The 18,813-nt window shown below is 58.2% G+C and overlaps 5 protein-coding genes across 5 annotated transcripts; 2 read left to right on the forward strand and 3 right to left on the reverse strand.

Moving 5' to 3' along the window:
* The first annotated feature begins 419 nt into the window (after window positions 1-419).
* Window positions 420-1,515, forward strand: C8Q71DRAFT_768552 (uncharacterized protein). Its single transcript, XM_047924258.1, has 4 exons — window positions 420-575; window positions 623-707; window positions 918-1,002; window positions 1,056-1,515. Exons 1-4 carry the CDS (start codon window positions 559-561, stop codon window positions 1,238-1,240), a joined length of 372 nt encoding a protein of 123 aa, XP_047776933.1. The 5' UTR covers window positions 420-558; the 3' UTR covers window positions 1,241-1,515.
* A 2,157-nt stretch (window positions 1,516-3,672) lies between these two features.
* Window positions 3,673-5,042, reverse strand: C8Q71DRAFT_908851 (uncharacterized protein; the record flags this gene model as incomplete). The annotated part of the gene is made up of 7 exons (XM_047929014.1): window positions 4,937-5,042; window positions 4,491-4,856; window positions 4,299-4,434; window positions 4,131-4,241; window positions 4,009-4,074; window positions 3,877-3,948; window positions 3,673-3,799 (listed from the first exon to the last, which is right to left on the reverse strand). Exons 1-7 carry the CDS (start codon window positions 4,959-4,961, stop codon window positions 3,673-3,675), a joined length of 903 nt encoding a protein of 300 aa, XP_047776934.1. The 5' UTR covers window positions 4,962-5,042.
* Window positions 5,043-6,468: 1,426 nt separating this feature from the next.
* C8Q71DRAFT_725004 (uncharacterized protein) lies at window positions 6,469-10,721 on the forward strand (the record flags this gene model as incomplete). The annotated part of the gene is made up of 7 exons (XM_047921661.1): window positions 6,469-7,117; window positions 7,309-7,525; window positions 7,961-8,009; window positions 8,061-8,399; window positions 8,459-8,574; window positions 8,748-10,584; window positions 10,605-10,721. The coding sequence occupies 7 exons, from the start codon at window positions 6,469-6,471 to the stop codon at window positions 10,719-10,721; spliced, it is 3,324 nt and encodes a 1,107-aa protein (XP_047776935.1).
* Window positions 10,722-11,122: 401 nt separating this feature from the next.
* Window positions 11,123-16,784, reverse strand: C8Q71DRAFT_139747 (uncharacterized protein). Its single transcript, XM_047916539.1, has 4 exons — window positions 16,647-16,784; window positions 14,979-16,594; window positions 12,274-14,917; window positions 11,123-12,225 (listed from the first exon to the last, which is right to left on the reverse strand). The coding sequence occupies exons 2-4, from the start codon at window positions 16,586-16,588 to the stop codon at window positions 11,221-11,223; spliced, it is 5,259 nt and encodes a 1,752-aa protein (XP_047776936.1). The 5' UTR covers window positions 16,589-16,594; window positions 16,647-16,784; the 3' UTR covers window positions 11,123-11,220.
* Window positions 16,785-17,681: 897 nt separating this feature from the next.
* C8Q71DRAFT_859411 (uncharacterized protein) lies at window positions 17,682-18,546 on the reverse strand (the record flags this gene model as incomplete). The annotated part of the gene is made up of 8 exons (XM_047927631.1): window positions 17,682-17,722; window positions 17,777-17,876; window positions 17,935-18,034; window positions 18,088-18,131; window positions 18,189-18,262; window positions 18,324-18,355; window positions 18,424-18,440; window positions 18,520-18,546. The coding sequence occupies 8 exons, from the start codon at window positions 18,544-18,546 to the stop codon at window positions 17,682-17,684; spliced, it is 435 nt and encodes a 144-aa protein (XP_047776937.1).
* Between the last annotated feature and the right edge of the window lie 267 nt (window positions 18,547-18,813).

The raw sequence follows: 18,813 nt of genomic DNA on the forward strand, positions 1-18,813 counted from the left end.
GGGCCCCGCGACCGCCCGTCCACGTCGTCCGACTACGGCTTCGGCTACGACTCGTCCGCCAGCACCAGCACCGGCACCGAGCCCGCCCCCGCGTCCCCCGCCCCTGTCTCCCCGCACCCCGCCCCGCCGCTGCCCCTCCCGCTCAGCGCGCCCTCCGAGCCCCCGCCCGCCGCGATCGCCCGGGCCGCCTTCGACCCCGCCAAGCTCACCCCCGCGCACATCCAGGCCTTCGTCGCGCGCGCCGTCGCCGGCGCCGACCCCGCGCGCGCGTACCGCATCAACCCGCCCCCGCCCGACCGCCCCGCCCGCATCTACGCCGACGGCGTGTACGACCTCTTCCACTTTGGCCACGCCCTCCAGCTCCGCCAGGCCAAGCTCAGCTTCCCGCCGATCCCCGCCGCGCGCCTCGCGGGCGGCCAGGCGAGCGCGGGGCCCGCGCCGGGCGTCGTGCGGAGCCCGCTGGACATCGCCCCGCCCCAGGGCACCGTGCCCGGTGTCTACCTGCTCGTCGGCGTCAACTCGGACGAGCAGTGCGCGGAGCACAAGAACCTGGCCGTCATGGACCACGCCGAGCGGTGAGTCGCCCGCGAGTGCGTCGTGTGCTGTGCTGACCTCGGCCCAGATGCGAGGCGGTCAGGCACTGTCGGTGGGTCGACGAGGTCGTCCCCGAGGCGCCGTGGGTCATCACAGAGGAGTTCCTCCAAAAGGTGCGTCTTTCCGCACCTATCCCTCCTCCCTCCCCCCCCCCCCCCCCCCGGAGCGCTGTGTGTCTGTGATCGATCGATCGGCCGAGAACCACGAAGCACCCACGCGTGACTGCCCGTTCCTCCGCCGCGCATGCATACCACTTGTCTCCGCCGCCGCCAGGTGCGCCTGCACCACCGCTCTCTTCGCATGCTGACCGCCGCCGCGCACAGCACCAAATCGACTACGTCGCGCACGACGAAGACCCGTACGTGAGCGCCGGCATCGACGACGTCTACGGCTACTGCAAGTCGCAGGGTACGTCCTTCCCCTCCCCGTCCGCTCCCTCGCTCACCCCCCTCCCCCGCCAGGCAAGTTCCTCCCGACGCGCCGCACGCCCGGCGTGTCCACCTCGGAGCTGCTCGAGCGCATCGTCTCGCGCTACCGCGCGCGCGGGTTCGACAAGAAGCTCCGCAAGATGGGCCACGCGGAGCTCGCCGCGGAGGGCTCCGACTGGGACGACAGCCGCCCCGGCAGCCCGGGGCCCGCGAGGTAGGGCGCCGCTGGTGCTAGCGGCGTGGGAGGCGTGCCGGGGAGATTTACTGAAGAAGCGGGATCATACATACAGTTAGCGGTACGTCTACGAAAGCGTGTAATGTACGTGCGGATACGTGGGCTTGTAGAGGCCCATTCGCATTCGTCGCCGGATCTGTGTCTCGCGTGGACCCTTGGACGGCTGAGCGTCGACTGCCCGGAAGGTCTTCGTGCGGTGCGGAACTCACCCTGTACTGTATCCTCAGGCAGCAGCGTCTCTGCGGCCAAGAGCAGGACGCACAACCATCTCGCACACGCCCCGCCCGCGCGACTGCGTGCTCGGTCCGTGCCCCAGAAAGTCGTGCCCTGTCTCCAGCCGGCGCCCGCCGGGCGTACTGCAGTCCCGCGCGATCCTGGATATGAATATGGATAAGCTAGGACGTTTGCTCTGCGGTTCCGGTGCCGCTGCCCGCCCCATCTTGTCCACTAGCAGCGGCGTCCCGCGCCGGGCCGAAAATGAAGGAACAGGCGAAGCAGCCAGGGGACTGCACCGCTGTTCAAGTTGACCGGCGCTCCCAGCTCGGTGTTGTCGAAGAAGGCCCATCACTCGCAATCAGACTTTGTCGTGACGTGCGATCCTCCCCGGTAGGCCCCGGCGACGGTGTGAGTGCCCGACGCGCATTCACCGGTGGATAGGGAGAGTGGCGGCGGTCGTGCGGTATAGTGCGGCGTGAGCGTATCGGACGCTGCCTTGACGCTTTGGATCCGTCCTGGATCGCCGACTCGTGAACGGTGGGCGCGGGGATGACTCGTTGGTCCCAGTGGAGAGCTTGGGCTGGTGTCTCCGGGCGTGCTTACGCTCGCACCCTTTGCCCTTGGATCAGTTGTCATAAACTGCAAGCAGTCCTGAGATGAGGTCTTGGCTCGGACGTGCCCTTTGATTTCTCAGTATGCCCGAGGACGCCTTGCACCCTGGGCATACATAACGGTAGCCCAGGCGACAGGATTCTTCATGACGCTTCAAGTCCTTTGATTTGCCGAAGCTCGCATCACAGTCGACGAAACAGCACGCGTGCGGCGTCTGTGCGGGGGCCACACGATGGGTGTCAGTCCCTGAATCCGAACACAGCGAAGCCGTGGTACAGGCACTCACACGCAGGCGCACTTCACCACTGGCAGAGTCCTGAGTGTTGCGACGTTGCTTCTTCGTGCGAGGACCTTCCCTCTCTTCGTCCTAGATACCAGTCACGAGTGCATCAGCCACACCTGAGCTGTGACGCGTCGTGCTAAGATAACAACTTACTTCGCCCTCACCGGATACGTCGTTCCCGTTCAGGTACTTCAAGCCCGAAGTCCTTCACCATGCCCACACGTGATTCGCGCGTTCGAAGGTGTTTGGGGAGATAGTAAACTCGGTGCTCGAGCCGACAGAGGCAGCGAAACCGCAGGGAAGCACGTTCCCTGAGATGCCGCACTCGTTGTGAGGGTTCAGATAACCCATCCTAGATGCCCAGTGGTCGAGAGGAAAGACGGCAGGGGGCTATGGCCAGCGCGCGCAAGAAGACGGCCAAGGTTTCCGGGTCGCTTGCCAACCGAAGTACTTGACGTACCGCACGTTCGAGGGCTCGTATCAAGGACAAGTGTCTCCGGGTCGGCCAAAGGATCTATCGCGTGCTGGTCGCACGGAGCATCCGTGAGCCCGTGGCGTGCGCACTTCAAATCATGCTAGACGTACCCATATAAAGCCGCCCGATATACGGTAGCTCTCCCACTCCAACCCCGGGATCGACGACGACCCTGGCACGGATTGAGGGACAGTATCCGTCGCCGGCGGTCCGTTCTCCTCCAGATGGGCCGCGATGCACAAACTCGAGGTGGGCGGTTATCGTCCACTCTCTTCCACTTCCCGCAGAACACGCATCAGAACATGCGGTATCGGTGGTGCCGGTGCACGCTTGCGTAATGACGGCCCACGTCCTTGGTGCAGGATTCCTCGACCGACTGGTGCCGAATCCGCATAGATAACCTGAGCCGCCATCCCGTTGTTGCCAAAGTGGATCACTTGTAGAATCGGGGCTGCGAGGGATCAGTTCACCGCCACGCGTTTCATCGCTGAGATGCACTCACATATATCTCGGCAGGATCGTTGTCACCACCTGGGCCCAGTAGCTCCGGACCAGCGTAATTGCGTCGGACGTCCCGGCGAACGCGCAGCCTTCCCAGTCGCACAGTACGCGTTGTCAGTCGGTCTGGGATATCTCCCCTGGCAGCCGTGGCCGGCTTGCAGGTGCTGCCACAAGGGGTCCGCCGCGCGCTCTGTTGGACATTCCCGCCATGGACAGGCCAGGAGGCTCGGGTCCGCTTTGGATGTTCGTGCTCGCTTCTGAGGGGGTGGGTAACAGCCTCATCCTCGTCGCGCTCCCTCTTCAAACCGGCGTCATTAATTACAATGGCCTAGGTGGCTGTTGGGGGCGGCAGTGGCTTGATCGACGCGCAGTACGCCTTATCGGTGAGACGTGGGTCAATGCCGACATCCAGGCTCTTCCTCAACGCTCGCTCCTGCTTCGACTGCTTTTTCGCGCTATTGACGCAATGGGGTTCGTTGACAGGCCACAATGAACATCGGCAAGATCAGGGAAGGCAAAAAATGAGACTCACCATTCCTCAATGATGCGCAGGAGTATGCCAGTAGGCGTATCGTCCTCTTCTTTCCGTGCTGGGTTATTTGCCCTGGAAGGTAGAGTGTTTAATGAGAACCAAACCGACGGCCACAATGGGCTATGAACAAACCTCGCGGCATCGACGCTTGACTCTTGGGTTGCAATGCATGGAAGAATATTCTCCGCAGTTGATTCGCTATCATAGATCATGGGTCAGTAGACAGCAGTGCTACTCGATATCGACCAACTCACCGAAGGACGTTGGGAGCCGCTATGGCTGTCGACGGGGAAGTCAAAGCGGGCACCTTGATCTCGTCTTCGGGTTCAACGCTCCGACTGCTTTTGCGCTTGGCATCCATATCGCTGATACAGGCAAGCCATTAGTGACGCGGGTCATCACACGAACAACTGTAGCCTCACTATGTGTGGACATGATCGACCGACGAGCCACTGGTGGCCCATGATGTCGATGGCCCAGCAATCGGACCTTCCACCCAGCTGTCCTCAACCGGGGACACGTTGAGAACCTCATACATGCCGTTCCCATTCCAAAGCGCTGAAACATACAGTGAGTCGTGTCGCTCAACGTGAGGATGATGTGGATGGACGTACATATCCGTAATGGACATGAAACCACTGAGCGAAGACAGAGAACAGTCGCAGTAAGATGGCATGCCAGGCATGGCGTAGATGTTCGCTGAGGTAGGGGAGGAACCTCAGCAGCCTCCGCCGCTTCTTGGTGTTCGAAGTCGAAGAATAGGGCTTCAAGTTCGCCCTCGAAGAGTATACCCTCGTCTGCGAAGAGTGGGGCTGGCTCTAAGGGGGGGCCATCTACGAGGCGGCATGCAGCCTCCACAACGTCATCGGGAAACTGACAGCGCAAGCGCTCTTCTGCTTTTTCGCGCCAGAATAGAATCTGCGTCGGTGTGAGGATGGCCGGATCGCGGTCAACCTTCTCGGCTTGATTTCCAAAAAGTTCTACGAAATCAGCGTCGTTGTCGATGTGTTTGTACGACCATTGTCAGTCACAAATTTTACTAGATGAATAGCGACCTCACGTATGAGCACAAAGATCATTGACATGTTGAAGGTTGGGGAGCGATGCAGGAGGCCTGGAAGGGGGGAGGGGGTGGCGCGCGCCCGGAATCTGAGCCTCGCAGGCAGGTGTGTAGACAAACCTGCAGCGTCGGTAGAATGATGGCTAGGAGGAAAGGTAGCAAGTGGCACATTCAGGATACGCCCAGGACTCAGACGCATACTGTCACTGGCTGCCGGAGCGGTAGGGTTCTGTTTGAGCCCTGAGGGCAGCATATTTATACGCGAGGAATCTGTCCCGATTCTGCAGACAATACCAGCGTGTGGACAAAGCAGGAGCCTCACCGATGCCGACACTGATGCAAGCACGACGAGTCGAGCGGCAGCACATCGGAATCCCTGGAGCCTCCCTTCATCCAAACACGAGCTGCTTTCGAGTAGCCTTCCACAGTTGCATTCTCTGAGGTTTCGCAGCACTCTTGCTTCTCGCATCATAGAGCGCACCATATTTTCCTGTTGCGCATCCTCTGGATGACGATTTGGACTTTCCGAGCGAAGGCAAGACAATCGAGAACATGAGGCGACGAGGAGTCCGAGTCGGGAATCCAGTATACATCACTTGAAAGTCTGGAGCCAGGAATCCGGTAGAAATTTCCATTCTGGTGGATAATGGTGCCCTGTAAGAGAGCGAGCGGCGACGACAATGGCAGTGGCAGGTCGTAAGTAGGACTCGGGAGTCGGCGCACTGCGGCCAGTGCAGCCGCGGATTCGCACGCGATCACGTGTCGTCAATATGCACGTCGCGCCGCCGCGACCTGGCCGCGACACGTTCGTGTGTCAAGCGCTTACAGTCGCTTGGGGCCTGTCAAAGCAAGTCGCAAGCTCTAGAGAGAAGAAGCACTACCATCAATGATCAATCTGAGCATTGAGTGTCAGATACGCACTGAGGCAACGGGCGTCACTGGGAGTGCATAAGTGCTTAAATCGACTCGCAGGACCTCCGAGACATGGTTAAGCATCATCTAGTCACAAATTGGTCAGTACTTGGCCCGTATAGCTACGCAGGATTGGGGAGGACTACTGATCATGGCAGTGACAACGATCACAAATTAAACTAGATAGACCAGCGCTTACTCAGCGGTGACCGGGTCCGGTCGCTAATCCGATGGTCGAGCCGCCGCCGCCGACGGTCTCTACCTCACCCTTCTCTGAGTACTACCTCCCCTCAAACAGGTGAAGGTAACATACTCCTTCTGTATCACATACCGTAATGCTCTGACTGACTGATTGTCTATATCGCATAGAAATGCCAGCACCGGATCTACCCCTTGAGTTATGCGAGGGCATTATCGACTTCCACCAAGACGATACAGACAGTCTCCGTGCATACTCTCTAACCTGTCGCGCGTGGGCACACCGAGCCCGCCGCTATCTTTTCCGGAAAATACAGCTCTCAAGAAAACGACATTGCCTGCGCTTCCTCGCTGTCCTAGAATCATCCGCAGAGGCAGGGACCAGGATCGGAGACTACGTGATCGACTTGGAGTTCCCTCGCATGGGGTTGACGGGCAGGCGACGCGAAGCGTCTCTGCGATGCGCCCTCCTGGCCAACCTCGCGCGTCATGTGCCAAACCTCGAGTCTCTCCGAATGTACGATTTTGACTGGACTGGGCTTGTCCTCGCGATGGAGACCGCCGGTATGATGAACCCCGTGCATGCGTCCGAAGCTCCAGGCGGTGCGAGACCAGCGAGGGAGTCAGGATCAGCCGCACACTCGATACCATACTTTCCCCAATTGAAGTCACTCCACATCTCCAGTTGCGCATCTTCAATCATTGCGACTGGTGAAGCCGTCGTGCGGTTTCTCGCGGCGTTCCCGCAGCTATACGCACTCGATATCGCGTTCATGCCGACCATGGAAGCTTCCCGATCCGTGTACCCTCCCGATCGTGCCATGGCGCAAGCATGGGGAGCAGACGCCTCTCCATGTGTCCGTATTCACGAGTTGAGGCTTGACACGAGTACTTGGGCTGCGTCACCGGCGCTGGACTGGCTGGCCCGCCCCATGGTCGAACTGGACCTCCATAAACTCGACATTGACCTGTTCTGTCCCTGGGAACCGACCTCGCGTCTAGCGGAGCTCCTGTACGGGAGGGAATGCGCCATGTTAGAGGATCTCGCATTCTCTGTGTCACATGAAGATGGTGAGTAGGTAGCCTTATGTCCACGTATCCAGTCTGTAGTGCTTACATGTACGCCTCGTCTCATGACTCTTTAGTGCTCAGGCTCCTCGACCTCTCAAAATATAGATACCTACGCTCAATCTGCATGCGATCCTACTCTCGTGGACCGCTCGCCCCACAACCACTTACAGCCCTCCTCACTTCATTCGCAGGGAGTCAGCTGAAGGAACTCAGGCTGATAGTGCAAGTCTATCATGCCATGCGGGAAGGAAATGCGAGAGAGCTTGCCGACTGGGATGCTCTCAACAACGCTATCCTGTTCCTCGGGCGGCGGTGTCCGAAGTTGGTAGTCGTTCTGGACTGCGAATTTGACTTTGTGCCACCGACGGACAACTTCAAACGCTATACTGCACGCTGTATGAGGGATAGGTTCGCTCCGACTTTAGCGGCGAAGCACTTGGACGCGAGGTTGATGGCGGATGGAGTTCGTTATTACGCTTCTTAACCTGTTCAGTCACAACGTAATTGTAAGTCGTATGAGAATAGATTGATATTGCATGAGCACAGAAAATGATACCAGATTGGAGGCACGGCCGTTGAAGCAATACTGTTGTCGTTGAACGTTTGAACGTTGAAGACTGTCGCGGCTCGCCGGATGGACCAAGAGTGAGAACAGGACGCGTATGTCACGCTCACGCGACCGGACGTCACGTCACGCGACGCGGTTCACCGTGGATCTGAGATGCGCCGCCTTGAAGCTTGAACTTGAAGGCTGCTGTGGCACTCAGCTTAGACCAGGACACCCTCTGTTTCTCTGCTACCTCCACGACCTGGGGACGACGTGTGGACCTTTTACTCTCTCAGGTATATCTCGGGCTGGGCTATATTCATGGGTGTCGCGGGCTTGTGGGACGTACGTATCGCATGTAGCCCCTGGATTTCAGGAGTACTGACAGTCGAGTAGATTCTCCGTCCCACGGGAGAGATACGCTCTCTCACCCATCTCTCCGTTGTCGATGGATTCGAAGCAAACCCAGACGGAGTGCGGGGCTTCCGTGTCGGTATCGACGCCAGTATCTGGTTCTATCACGCAGCGTATGGCCGGGAGGGCGAGAATCCCGAGTTGCGAACGTTATTCTTCAAGTGCACTAGGCTTATGAGCGCACCATTTCTGCCTCTTTTCGTCTTTGATGGGCCAAAGAGGCCTGAAGTCAAGCGCGGCAAGAGAATAAGTGGCAAGAATCACTGGATGATTCAGGGCATGCAGGAAATCATCAACGCGTTTGGTTTTGAGTGGCGCATGGTGCGAGGGTCTTCCCCGTGCTTTCTCGCTGTTGCTACGTCGTGCTCACATCTCTCTAGGCTCCCGGGGAAGCTGAAGCGGAGCTGGCGTACCTCAATCAAATGGGCGTCATTGATGCAGTATACACCGACGACGTGGACACATTCTTGTTTGGGGCGAAGATGATTATCCGAAAGTGAGTAATTGTTTCAGGTGTGAGTTGCAAAGGGATGCCCCATATCATTGCTGTGCCAATTTTGAGGCAGTTTGCTACTCCAAAAGGGGCAATGCTCCTGCCATTTTGGTACCAGCGATCATATTTGCTACATTCACGTCTTCTTTGACATGCACGCTAATGTATATTTGTAGCGCAAGCGTGACGCTCTCTGGTAACCGCGCACACTCCCTCAAGAACAGCGCTGGCCGTGAAGACGGCAACCACGTCGCAACGTACACCTCACACGCTATCCTCACTCACTCATCCGTGCAGCTCACACAAGGTGGGCTAATTCTCATCGGCATCCTCCGCGGGGGCGACTATCATCAAGCAGGATTGGCGGGATGTGGCGGCACAATCGCTCACGGGCTTGCACGCTGCGGGTTCGGCGACACCCTCCTTACCGCAGCGCGCTCCCTCCAGCGCTCTGAACTTCCCTCTTTCTTGCGCGGCTGGCGCGAGGAGATACGCGCCGAACTGCGCACTAACTCCCGCGGTATCCTGGGGAAGAAGTACGCAGCCCTCGCGAAGAAGATCCCAGAAGACTTCCCAAACATTGACGTGCTACTCTCGTATACGAATCCAATTACGTCCGAGTCGGAGGCAGCTGCCAAGGGCCGCGTCTCCAAGAGTACGAAGATCGACTGGGAGAAAGAGCCAGACCTGGGCAAGATTGCTGGTCTTTGCGAGATGTACTTCGAGTGGGGCGTGAAGGAGATCATCATCAAGCGCTTCAGGACGGTCCTCTGGCCGGCCGCCGTATTGCGAATCCTCCGCCGCGTCGCGCTGCTGGAAGACAAACGCGTGGCGCGAGTCGCCGCGCGCACAGCGGTCCGCAATCCTACAACTCCTACGAAGAAGGGGAAGGCGAACGACCGTCGCGTCCCCGGGACGCCGTCGTCCGTCATCACAAAGCATTTCTCCTCGCTGCAGCTGGGCTCACCCAAGCGTGTCGGGCGCACCGACTCTGACAGCGACGACGACGACGAGAACAAGCTCATCGTCAAGATTCACTCTTCACGGCAACACGCGTCCACCGACGGCATTCTCGAGTACCGTCTCGAGGTCGCCCCCGCACATCTTGTCCGCCTCTCCGAGTCCGGGGTCAGGGGTCTCCGCACTGCGTTGGCAACGGGGCTGGACGACGATTCAGACGTCCCAGAAGACGACGACTCGGACGACGGTGGGAAGGGCAAGAAACGCGTGCCGAAGCCGCCGCCCGACCCGCAGAGCCACCTCAGGATCTGGCTGCCCGCGTGCATGGTACGCATCGCGCAGCCGGACCTCGTGGAGGAGTTCGAGGGGATCCAGGAGATGCGTGCGGCTAAGAAAGCAGGGAAGGCAGGGAAGGCCTCTGGTACCGCGCGTGGTTCGAAGGCTAAGGCGAGCACGATAGTCGGAGCAAAGCCTAAGGCAGGAAAGAAGGTCCCTGTGGCAGTCCGGGAAGAGGAGGAAGAGAGCTCGGATGGATCTGTTTCACCTACGCCGAAGAAAGCAAGGCCGAAGGTTAGTGCTGCCAAGCAGACACAAGCTACCGTCGCTGTACCCGGCGTTAAGCAGCACTTCGCAGTCGGCAAGCGCATCCAGTCGACCAGCAACTCCGGCAAGGCCAAGTCAAGTACTGCCAAGATATTTGCGCTGTTCGACGAAGACCCGCCCGCACCCAAACGGGCGGCGTCCAAGTCATCGAGCTCGTCCCGCATATTTGACTCAGACTCGGAACAGAGTTTCATCCGCCCGACTGCCTCTTCCTCCAGGCTACCTTCTCTTACGAACTCCTCGCGCGCATCCTCCGCAGGCCCGAGCCTGTCAGAACCTTCATCGTCCGAGAAGCCGGATCTTCCGCGACGCACATTTGTCCCAGCCCCATTCCCTATGTCCTTTGACGCCGCCAACATTGACAACGGCGATCAGTTTTCCGTGGACGTCTTCAGGGCTGGCATTGTCAATTCGCGTGCCAAGCGGCGGTCGAGCCGCGACCACTCACCTGTGCGGACGATATCTGACAGAGACAGCAGAGCGTTGTCCAAGTCTCCTCGCAAGTCCCAAAAACAGACATCGCCACACAGACAGGGCCGGACAAGGCCAAGGTCTCCTATATCTATCCCATCCTCCAGCGACGGTGAAGAGTTCTCCGACAGACCCATTTCCCCTTCCCCAATGCGCCGTCCTTCCACCAGACTGGTCGCGAAGCCTTCGTCCTCACCGCCACGCGGCAACAACGTATTCGACGTGTCCGTGATATCCATATCGAGTGAGTCAGAGCCGGAGATCCCTTCATCGAGGCCCAAAATCCCCCCGCTGCTTCTGGCGAAAAACAAAGCATCGGTGAGACCCGTGGCATCGGCCAATACTACAGCGCAGAGACGAAGGCCCAAACCTTCATTATACGCGCGGACGGATCCGGACGATATAATTGATCTTACATGAGTTAGAATGAGGTTCATTTAGCACGACTGATGTATGCATTGTTTACATTCCATTTGTTGATGTCTGTAAGTCTGGGAATACGATATAATGGATGGGGTTGTGTGCTATGCTATGCTTGCTACAGAGATGCCAGAGGAAAAGATGAGACAGCAATGCCGAAACCAAAAACACAGCCAGAGCCATATTAATACATTCCTAGTATATTGTCGTGAAGTCGCGGTACACCTGCGCCTTGAGACCCTGCTCTTTTGCGATATTGTCGGTGGATGCGTGCTGGGACAACATCTGTGCGCGGAACCTCTTTATGGCCTGCAGGCGAGAGCGCCAGTTCGTGATCATCTCGTTCCGCTCCGTGTCGTTTTTCGTGAGTTGATACACGGATACGAACCAGTCGGTAAGCAGGCTTAATTGCCTGACAAGGAGCGGTAGATTTTCGGCCGAGATCAGCTTGAAGTCGCTAATGGGGGTGAACTCCGGCATTCCCTCTGCGCGTTGCACGGTGACCTTGAAGTACTCGTTTTCATGCAGATTGTTGGAGAATGCAGCGATCGCACCGCGAGAATGGGGCTCGATGACGATGTTGACGAATTGAAATTGGGTGGCCAGGGTATCAAATCTGTAAGGCATGCCCGAATCGTTCCAGACGATCCGAACGTAGTCGTTCCCGATATGCGCCTTTTTGTTCATACAAGTCGGCTCCGAAGCTGGCATCAGCGTCGCGGTGTGGAATAGAATCTGGCCGGTGTCGTCCCACCATGCATACGCGTACTCGCCGTCTTCGTCCGGATCGAGTCCTCCTGCATAGACATCCTTCTGCCCGCGGAGGTTGATGAGCCTTGCCAGGCTCTCTAGAAAGCGGCTGTAGGCGGGTGACCCGTGACTGTTACGGAGTATCTCGCTCTCCTCTCGTTGACCCGGAGCCACGTACATGACACCGACCTTGTGGGTGTCGATCACTGGCATACGGTCAAGACTGCGGAAGAAACTCTGTAGTCGGCTCGAGTCAGATAGTGGACGTAACTTGGCGGAAGAGAGATTGTCGGGGTAGGAGGAGAGTTGTAGGGCGAAATAGGCAGGGTCGATAGCGACGTTCTTGCGTCTTTGAGACGGAGCAGATCCACTCCAAACGTAACCGGTGATAGGGTCTGGTTTTGATGCCTCGTCCTCTGGGGTACCACCTGAATTGCTCTGCAGGTCATGCTAGGCACATCTGAGCATATTACTCGCAGTACAGAACAGCTGACTTACCATGACAGCCTCCTCGCCTTGCGATGTGGACTCGTTCTCCAGGTCCTCCGCGCATCTACTCTGAAAGCCGCGATCTAGCGTCAACGCAGCTGCGACGGAGGCCATGTCAGGATCGACATCTCCGACGGTGACCATTGGAACGTTTTCCGCTCTGCAGAGGAATTTCGTGAGGCCAGATGAGCGACGAGTGATAACTTCCATCCATCCGCGCCTGACGAGTGTGCGGACAGTGATGACGGCCGTGCCTCCAACCCAGGACTTTTCGCTGATCGCAGGCTCCTGATGTTGTTGCTGTACGTTGGGATCCATGACGATCGCGCTGAGCATCGACTCCGCTGGGCGCGGATCGGCGCTGGCGTAGGTGTAGCGCGCTAACCAGTCAAAGCACACTTCTGTGGGCTCATCAATCTCGTCGTTGCCCTCGTTCGCAAGTAGGAGTTGTCGGGAGATGTACTTGATATGCCGAGGACGGTCAGGAAGATCCACAGCAAGGAACCAGAGGTAGACGATATAGTAGGACATGATCCGGACGTGCTGCGCTAGAGCCCACGATATGGGCAGGTCGCTGGAGTGATTGTAGTGCTGCAGGTACTGAAGGGCCACACCGAAGACCATCTTGTAGTCGTCCTCCGTGAAGTTCGAGTGCAGAACAGGAAGAGAACCAACGACAGCTAGGAAGCCGATGATGTGTACAGCCATAGCTGGGTTTGACATGATATCGGAGAGCTTTTTAAGGATCGTAGACAGATACCTTGTCATCGACGGCTGCAACTCGAACGCAGACACCGACAGCGCGTCCAAACAGCACTTGATCGTTGACGGCTGTCCACTGAGTCCCTGGAGGAAAGCTTCCACTATCCGATGCCCAACGTGCGGGTCCGAAAAACAGCGCTTGTAGCTGATCAGCACTGTTAACGTTTGATACGCCAGGCCATGCGCATCTCTCGCGATGAGGTTCTCTGGCCAACGCTCGATGTTCGCGGCGAAGCTATTGTTCAAGATGCCCGCACAGATGGCAGAGACCATATCGCCTAGCACGATCTTCGATCTCGGGCCACAGAACAGATGCTTGTTGGCCAGCTGGGTCGGGAGATAGCAGAGCACATACGACAGGATCTCCCACTCCTTCTCGTCGTTGACGATCTCGACCAGCCTCCGGAGGTACTTCGACCACGGAAGGACGACACCGTCCTTCGGTCCGGATGGGTCGTATGACATGATCACCTCGCTAGGCGTATCGACGAGGTCAATAGTGAACGGTGGGGTCTCTGGTAACGACCACATCGGGTCCCTCGCTTTGATCTGGCGAAGAGAAGTAGGCGCGGACACTAGCCGTGGGTTTGTCCTCGAACGGCTGCGCGACTCCAGTTTCGTCGGCTGCCCGCCTCGGCCACGGGACGACCTCCTTCCATCGCGTTCCTGCGGGACCCGGGGGCGCGCTGTGCGGACCTCCTGGCTAGTCGTCGCTTGCTCCGCCGCCGCAGGATGGCTCGGATTGCGGTTGATAAGCGCGGCGAGGGAGGCAATGTTCCCGTCCCTGTCGCAGGACTCCTGGCTCGCGTAATATAGCTTGTGGTCCCGATCCACGCGGAAGCGCATGAGGAACTGGAGGATCGTCAGCCGCGCGCGAACGCACTCCGCCGTCCCGAGGAGCACGACCATAATCTCGAAGACCCGCTTGGCAAGGAGCATGTTGCCCTCAATGTGCACGAGCGGCGTGAACGCGAGCTGGCTGAAGACAGATGCCAGCGCTGCGACGGCGCCCACCGACTTCGGCATCGACGGTGATTCGGCAGGAAGCGACGGAGGCGATTCCATCGAGGGTATGCTGTCAAGCGATGGTCTGGGCTGCGACTGCGAACGGGAGGAGTGGCCAGCAGTGAAGTTAGTGATGAACGACGACATCGCGGACAGCGATGGCAATCCTCCGTCCCTCTCCCTCGCAGGAAGCTCCGATTGCGCGCGTGTGAGAGTCGGCGAGGACGCATTCGACGCCATATGCGATGCCTGGGGAGACATCGACAAGGGCACATCCGCCGTTCTAATAGACGCCGCATCGTCCTCTTCGTCTTCCCTCTCCCCCGCGAGCCTTGTCAGGAAATCCAATATGTTATTTGCGACCTGGGAGTCCTCCGACTCGCCGCTCGCGTCCGCCTTGTTTTCTGCGCTCCGGAGGACGACCTCGTCGCCGAGGATGCGAAACACGACGCTCACCGCGACGTCCTCCGTGCGCCCCCTCGTCTGCTGCTGCCAAAACTCGAACACGAGCGCCGCGAGCGGCCGGCGGTAATCCGGGATGTCCTTCACGAAGTCCCAGGCGGCGTCGAGGATCACCATTGCGTGCTCGCGCGTCGATACACGTGACGGGCCGAACAGACCCGGAATCGCGAGGACGCTGTTCCAGTGCGTAAGCCATCCGGGGGTCATCGGCGACAGACTCTGGCGCTCTGACATCGTCTTCAGGAGGCCCGCAGTGTCTGCGTCAGGGAGGTGTCTCGCTACGGAAAGCAGGATAGTTGGGAGGACTGGATAGATGGCAGTCGTATTGAGGTCCTGCCCGAGGAGAGTCGATATTGCCGCGAGCAGGGGCGTTGTGTCGTCCACGCGCGACAGCGAGAGTATGATAGGCATACCATCTCGGTCCCTTCGAACAAAGCATGCATGAGATCAGTAGTACGGGCGAGGAGAGAGTAACAGGGACCTACGTCAAGTGCTGCACATGCGCGACGAGCGCGCGGAGGATGTCCCCCACGGCGTCCACCTCCTCGTCGTCAACTTCTTCATCGTCGTCCCGCTCATCGAGCGTCTGCACGACATCCTTCACTATATTCGCCGCCTCAGTAAGCACCTGCTCCCGCGCCGCCATCAGCACGCCCTGCTCGGCCTCCGCCTCATCCGGGACGTCCACCCACGCCTTGATCGCGCGGCAGAGCACGCTGCGGAACTTGAGGAGGTCCCACGAGGCGACCTCGTCCTGGGACCACGCGCGCGCGACGAACCTGTGCTCGAGGTCCATGCGCGTCGGCGCGCCCGCGTGCGTGTACTGCGTCGCGCTCGTCGTCGTGATGTATGCGCGCGTGAGCCGGTCGACGAGCGTTTCACGGATCGAGATGCGCAGCGTGCGGAGTGCGCCGACGGACGTCTGCGCGATGGGGGACGCCTTTGGCGAAGGGAAGAGATAGTGCTTAACGAGGATGGTGCACGAGGAGGAGTACGGGCCGGAGACGAGGTTTTTGAGCGTCTCCGTGACAAGCTTCTCGAGGGCATGTTGGTGAGGCGGATTGGCTGTGAGTGCTATACGCGGCAGAGGAGTGGAGTAGTACGCGAGGCAGCGGAAGAGCAAGGGCAGAATACTTTGGAGGTAATGCGGGGCAAGGGCAGTGAGGCGCGTCGCCAGGTAGGTAACGTATGCTTCGACAATGATATCGGCAGGATGCTTCAGACTGGGGATCTGAGGAATGGAGATAGATGATTGATGGCGTCGGTGAGCCATATTCAGCCTGCTTGGCGACGTTGCCTTCGACGCGTGCGTATCGTGCACCGGAGAAGCTGGTACCGAGGGCAAGGGAAAGGGCTCGGATGAAACTGAGAGCGCACGGTCTATGAGCCTCTCCCACAGATTGAGCACCTCGGCTGTATCCTCTTCCGACAGCCTGGAGACGAACTCCGGTTTGCCTACCAGGGTTGTGAGGAAGTCGGTCAGTAGCTTCACGCTGCGCTCGCGTTCCTCCCATTCCTCCATGGAAGGTGGCTGTTTGGTCAAACACTCAAACGCCCCCTCTATCCACGACCTAAGTACCCTCAGAAGGTCGCTCTCCATCTCGACCGTCTCGGCACCCGACTGAATGATCGCGACCAGAGCGTTGAAGCGTGCCTCCCAGATTTCAGGTGACCAGGGGACAGCCGAGTCGAAGAACAGAGACAAGCACGAGAGCCTGTCGGCAGTAGTGAGGACGGCAGCGCCAGAGTGCTTCCAGTACGCGGCGAGTATCTCGTATCCGGCAGCCTGCAGAGACGGCGGCGACTCTGCGGAGGAGAGCGAGGCGACGATCGGGCTCAGGACTGCATAGTGCAGACTTGGTGTTTGGGCGGTGAGCATGTTGCACAAGTTGCGTGCATAATTGAGCGAGGGTACGGCGGGCGGTGTAAGAGCTTCAATGAGCGCCTCTAGCGTAAGAGGCGTCGTCGTCTGGACAGGGGGCGCCGGCGTGGAGACAGAGCCCGACCTTCCTCGACGCCAGAAGGCCTGTTGAAAGGAGCTCGTGCCCGCGCGAGGACGGATACCGCGGGGAGAGTCGACATCTTGGGGAGACATCCAGCGCTGAGAATACCAGTCAATGGGTCGCACTCGGGCGCAGTATCGGTGCGCTCACCTCGTCCGACGACGCGCTGCGGTTCGTGAACAGTCGTGATGGGATAGAATATGATGGAGTAAGAATGGGAGGCTGGAGGCGACTGGCAGCAAATTGAGTGGTCGTGCGCAGGAGCAGGCTTGCATGCGAGGACACTGGCTGGGCACCCGAGGCCTCTCAGCCTTTCAGGCGCCGATGCCTCTTGGACGCTGTCCTCGCAACTTGCCGAGATCCGCATCTCACGCACCTCCAGGTCCAAGCGCCCATGAACTACTGAACGCGAACTTCGACGACCTGACATGCCGTAAAGCCATATAATTGGCGATAGAGTAAGCCGGATTAGACCGTGACATGAAATATGAGATCTGCGAGCTCCGGGATGGAAACCTCAGGACCTCAATTTCTCGGCCATGTAATGCTCAGCTCCGCCTCGCTCACTGCTGGTTCGTCACGGTAAGGCCGAGCAGGCGTGGAGAGACAGTGACTTCCATCATGACAGGCAGCGATCTGTCACTGCACACATAGACCATGGTGACACCTCTCAAGATCGACTTCAACGCGGAAACAGAAGACGAAACTGCTGCGAGAAGGGGAGGTCAGAGAACAGGTTAGGAGGTCCGCTACCGAATGATTCAATGAGGAAGGTCTATCGTATCCAAGAACCTCTCGCGGTCATCGGTGACAACGTCCGCTGTAACACCGCTCGTAGAGAACGTGAGCATCAGCGAAGGATCTGAGGTGACTATACTCATTATGAACGACTGCATCTGAGTTCTCAGTACATGCCACAAATGGGTGTATCCCCGAGCTATTGTGTCTCCCTGGCGGACGATCCATCGCCTTGGTAAGCATCGCTGATAATCCTCAGTCACTCTCAGGACAGGTGTATGCATTGCGGTCAACAATGACAGAAGATTCTGTCGCAAGAACGAAACATGAACGTGGCCTGATGCAACGTCTTGACGACATTTCACGCTTGTGCCCTGCCAGGGGCTCGTCAGTGATTTCTCATCGCGTTGACGTAAGTGGTACTACCTGGTAGACAGTCATTACACTTCATTCTAATTGACGCAGCATGTTTGAGAAGCGGTGGAAGTCTGGTGAGGATCATAAGCAGCCGCGCATCCAAAGATCTATTGCTACGAACTTACCCTCCATCGCCTTCTTGGCCGTAGCCATCCCCTGAACCTGCCCGCGCTCCCGAGCTTTCTCGCTGTCCACCATTTGCGTGTGCTTGCTTTCTGCCAGATCCTATGTCGTTACCATGCATCAGACCTTATGCACGATCCGGGGAACATACTCCGCTTACCCGCATCTTCTGCTGTTCCCGCCCGAGCTGGAGAAGCAACTTGCGGATCTCGTCTTCGACGACAGCATAATCCTGGACGAACTGCTCGTAGGCGGCGTTCCTACAGAACATATGTGAGTGCACATCGTCTGGCTTTGACCTCTCTCATTTCACATATCAGCCATAGCTTCGAGGTACTCCTCCCGGCCCGATGTGACCTAGAGGAAGAATCGGGTCATCAATGCCAGTGAGGAACGAGCTTGCGAATGCCTTACACATTGCTCAAGCACAGCCTCAGCATTGGTGAAGTACTTCGCCTCCTTCTCCTTCCGCTTCTTCTCCCACGACGCTGAGTATATGCGCCCGTGTGAGCGATGCATTGCTAGGCTGGCTATATGCGCCCGACGTACATTGCATTTGTTTCGCAACAACGGCCATGATCCTTCTTTCATGTCAGTCCAAGCCTCTTTCCATACACGTATACTACTCGGGTGAATAGCGTTGACTCACCCAGCATCATCACTGCTCTGAGAGTCGAGTAGAGCCTCCACACCGCGTTCAGCATCCCCATAGCCTCGGTCGAATCGCGAACGTGCTATGACTTACCTTAGTGTTTTTCGCTGCGCGAGGCATACCGAGAGAAAAACACTGTTTGCGAAGATGATAGGTATGAAGGGCTTTATCGGACAAAAATCGAGGGGCCTAGTAACGTACCTATGCGTCCAGCCCAGATCCGGAAGGACCGTACAGGACAGTACGGGCTAGTACGGGATCACTCAAGATTGGTCGGGATCTGGCAAGATCCCGACCGATCTTGAGCGATCTTATCGTTACTTGCCGCTTTCCATACTATCCTGTACGATCCTGTCAGTTCCTGAATGAGCCTGACCCATCACATCC

Source organism: Rhodofomes roseus (assembly GCF_022264815.1).
Source record: "Rhodofomes roseus strain CIRM-BRFM 1785 chromosome Unknown C8Q71scaffold_15, whole genome shotgun sequence".
NCBI classification, from domain to species: domain Eukaryota; kingdom Fungi; phylum Basidiomycota; class Agaricomycetes; order Polyporales; family Fomitopsidaceae; genus Rhodofomes; species Rhodofomes roseus.

Coding starts and splice junctions, on each gene's coding strand:
- C8Q71DRAFT_768552 (XM_047924258.1), top strand. Junction 708..917: donor CAGAGGAGTTCCTCCAAAAG/GTGCGTCTTTCC, acceptor CGCCGCGCACAG/CACCAAATCGACTACGTCGC. Junction 1,003..1,055: donor CGGCTACTGCAAGTCGCAGG/GTACGTCCTTCC, acceptor CTCCCCCGCCAG/GCAAGTTCCTCCCGACGCGC.
- C8Q71DRAFT_139747 (XM_047916539.1), bottom strand. CDS start 16,588: ATGTCTCCCCAAGATGTCGACTCTCCCCGCGGTATCCGTCCTCGCGCG. Junction 14,918..14,978: donor GCGCATGTGCAGCACTTGAC/GTAGGTCCCTGT, acceptor CTTTGTTCGAAG/GGACCGAGATGGTATGCCTA. Junction 12,226..12,273: donor AAGGCGAGGAGGCTGTCATG/GTAAGTCAGCTG, acceptor AGATGTGCCTAG/CATGACCTGCAGAGCAATTC.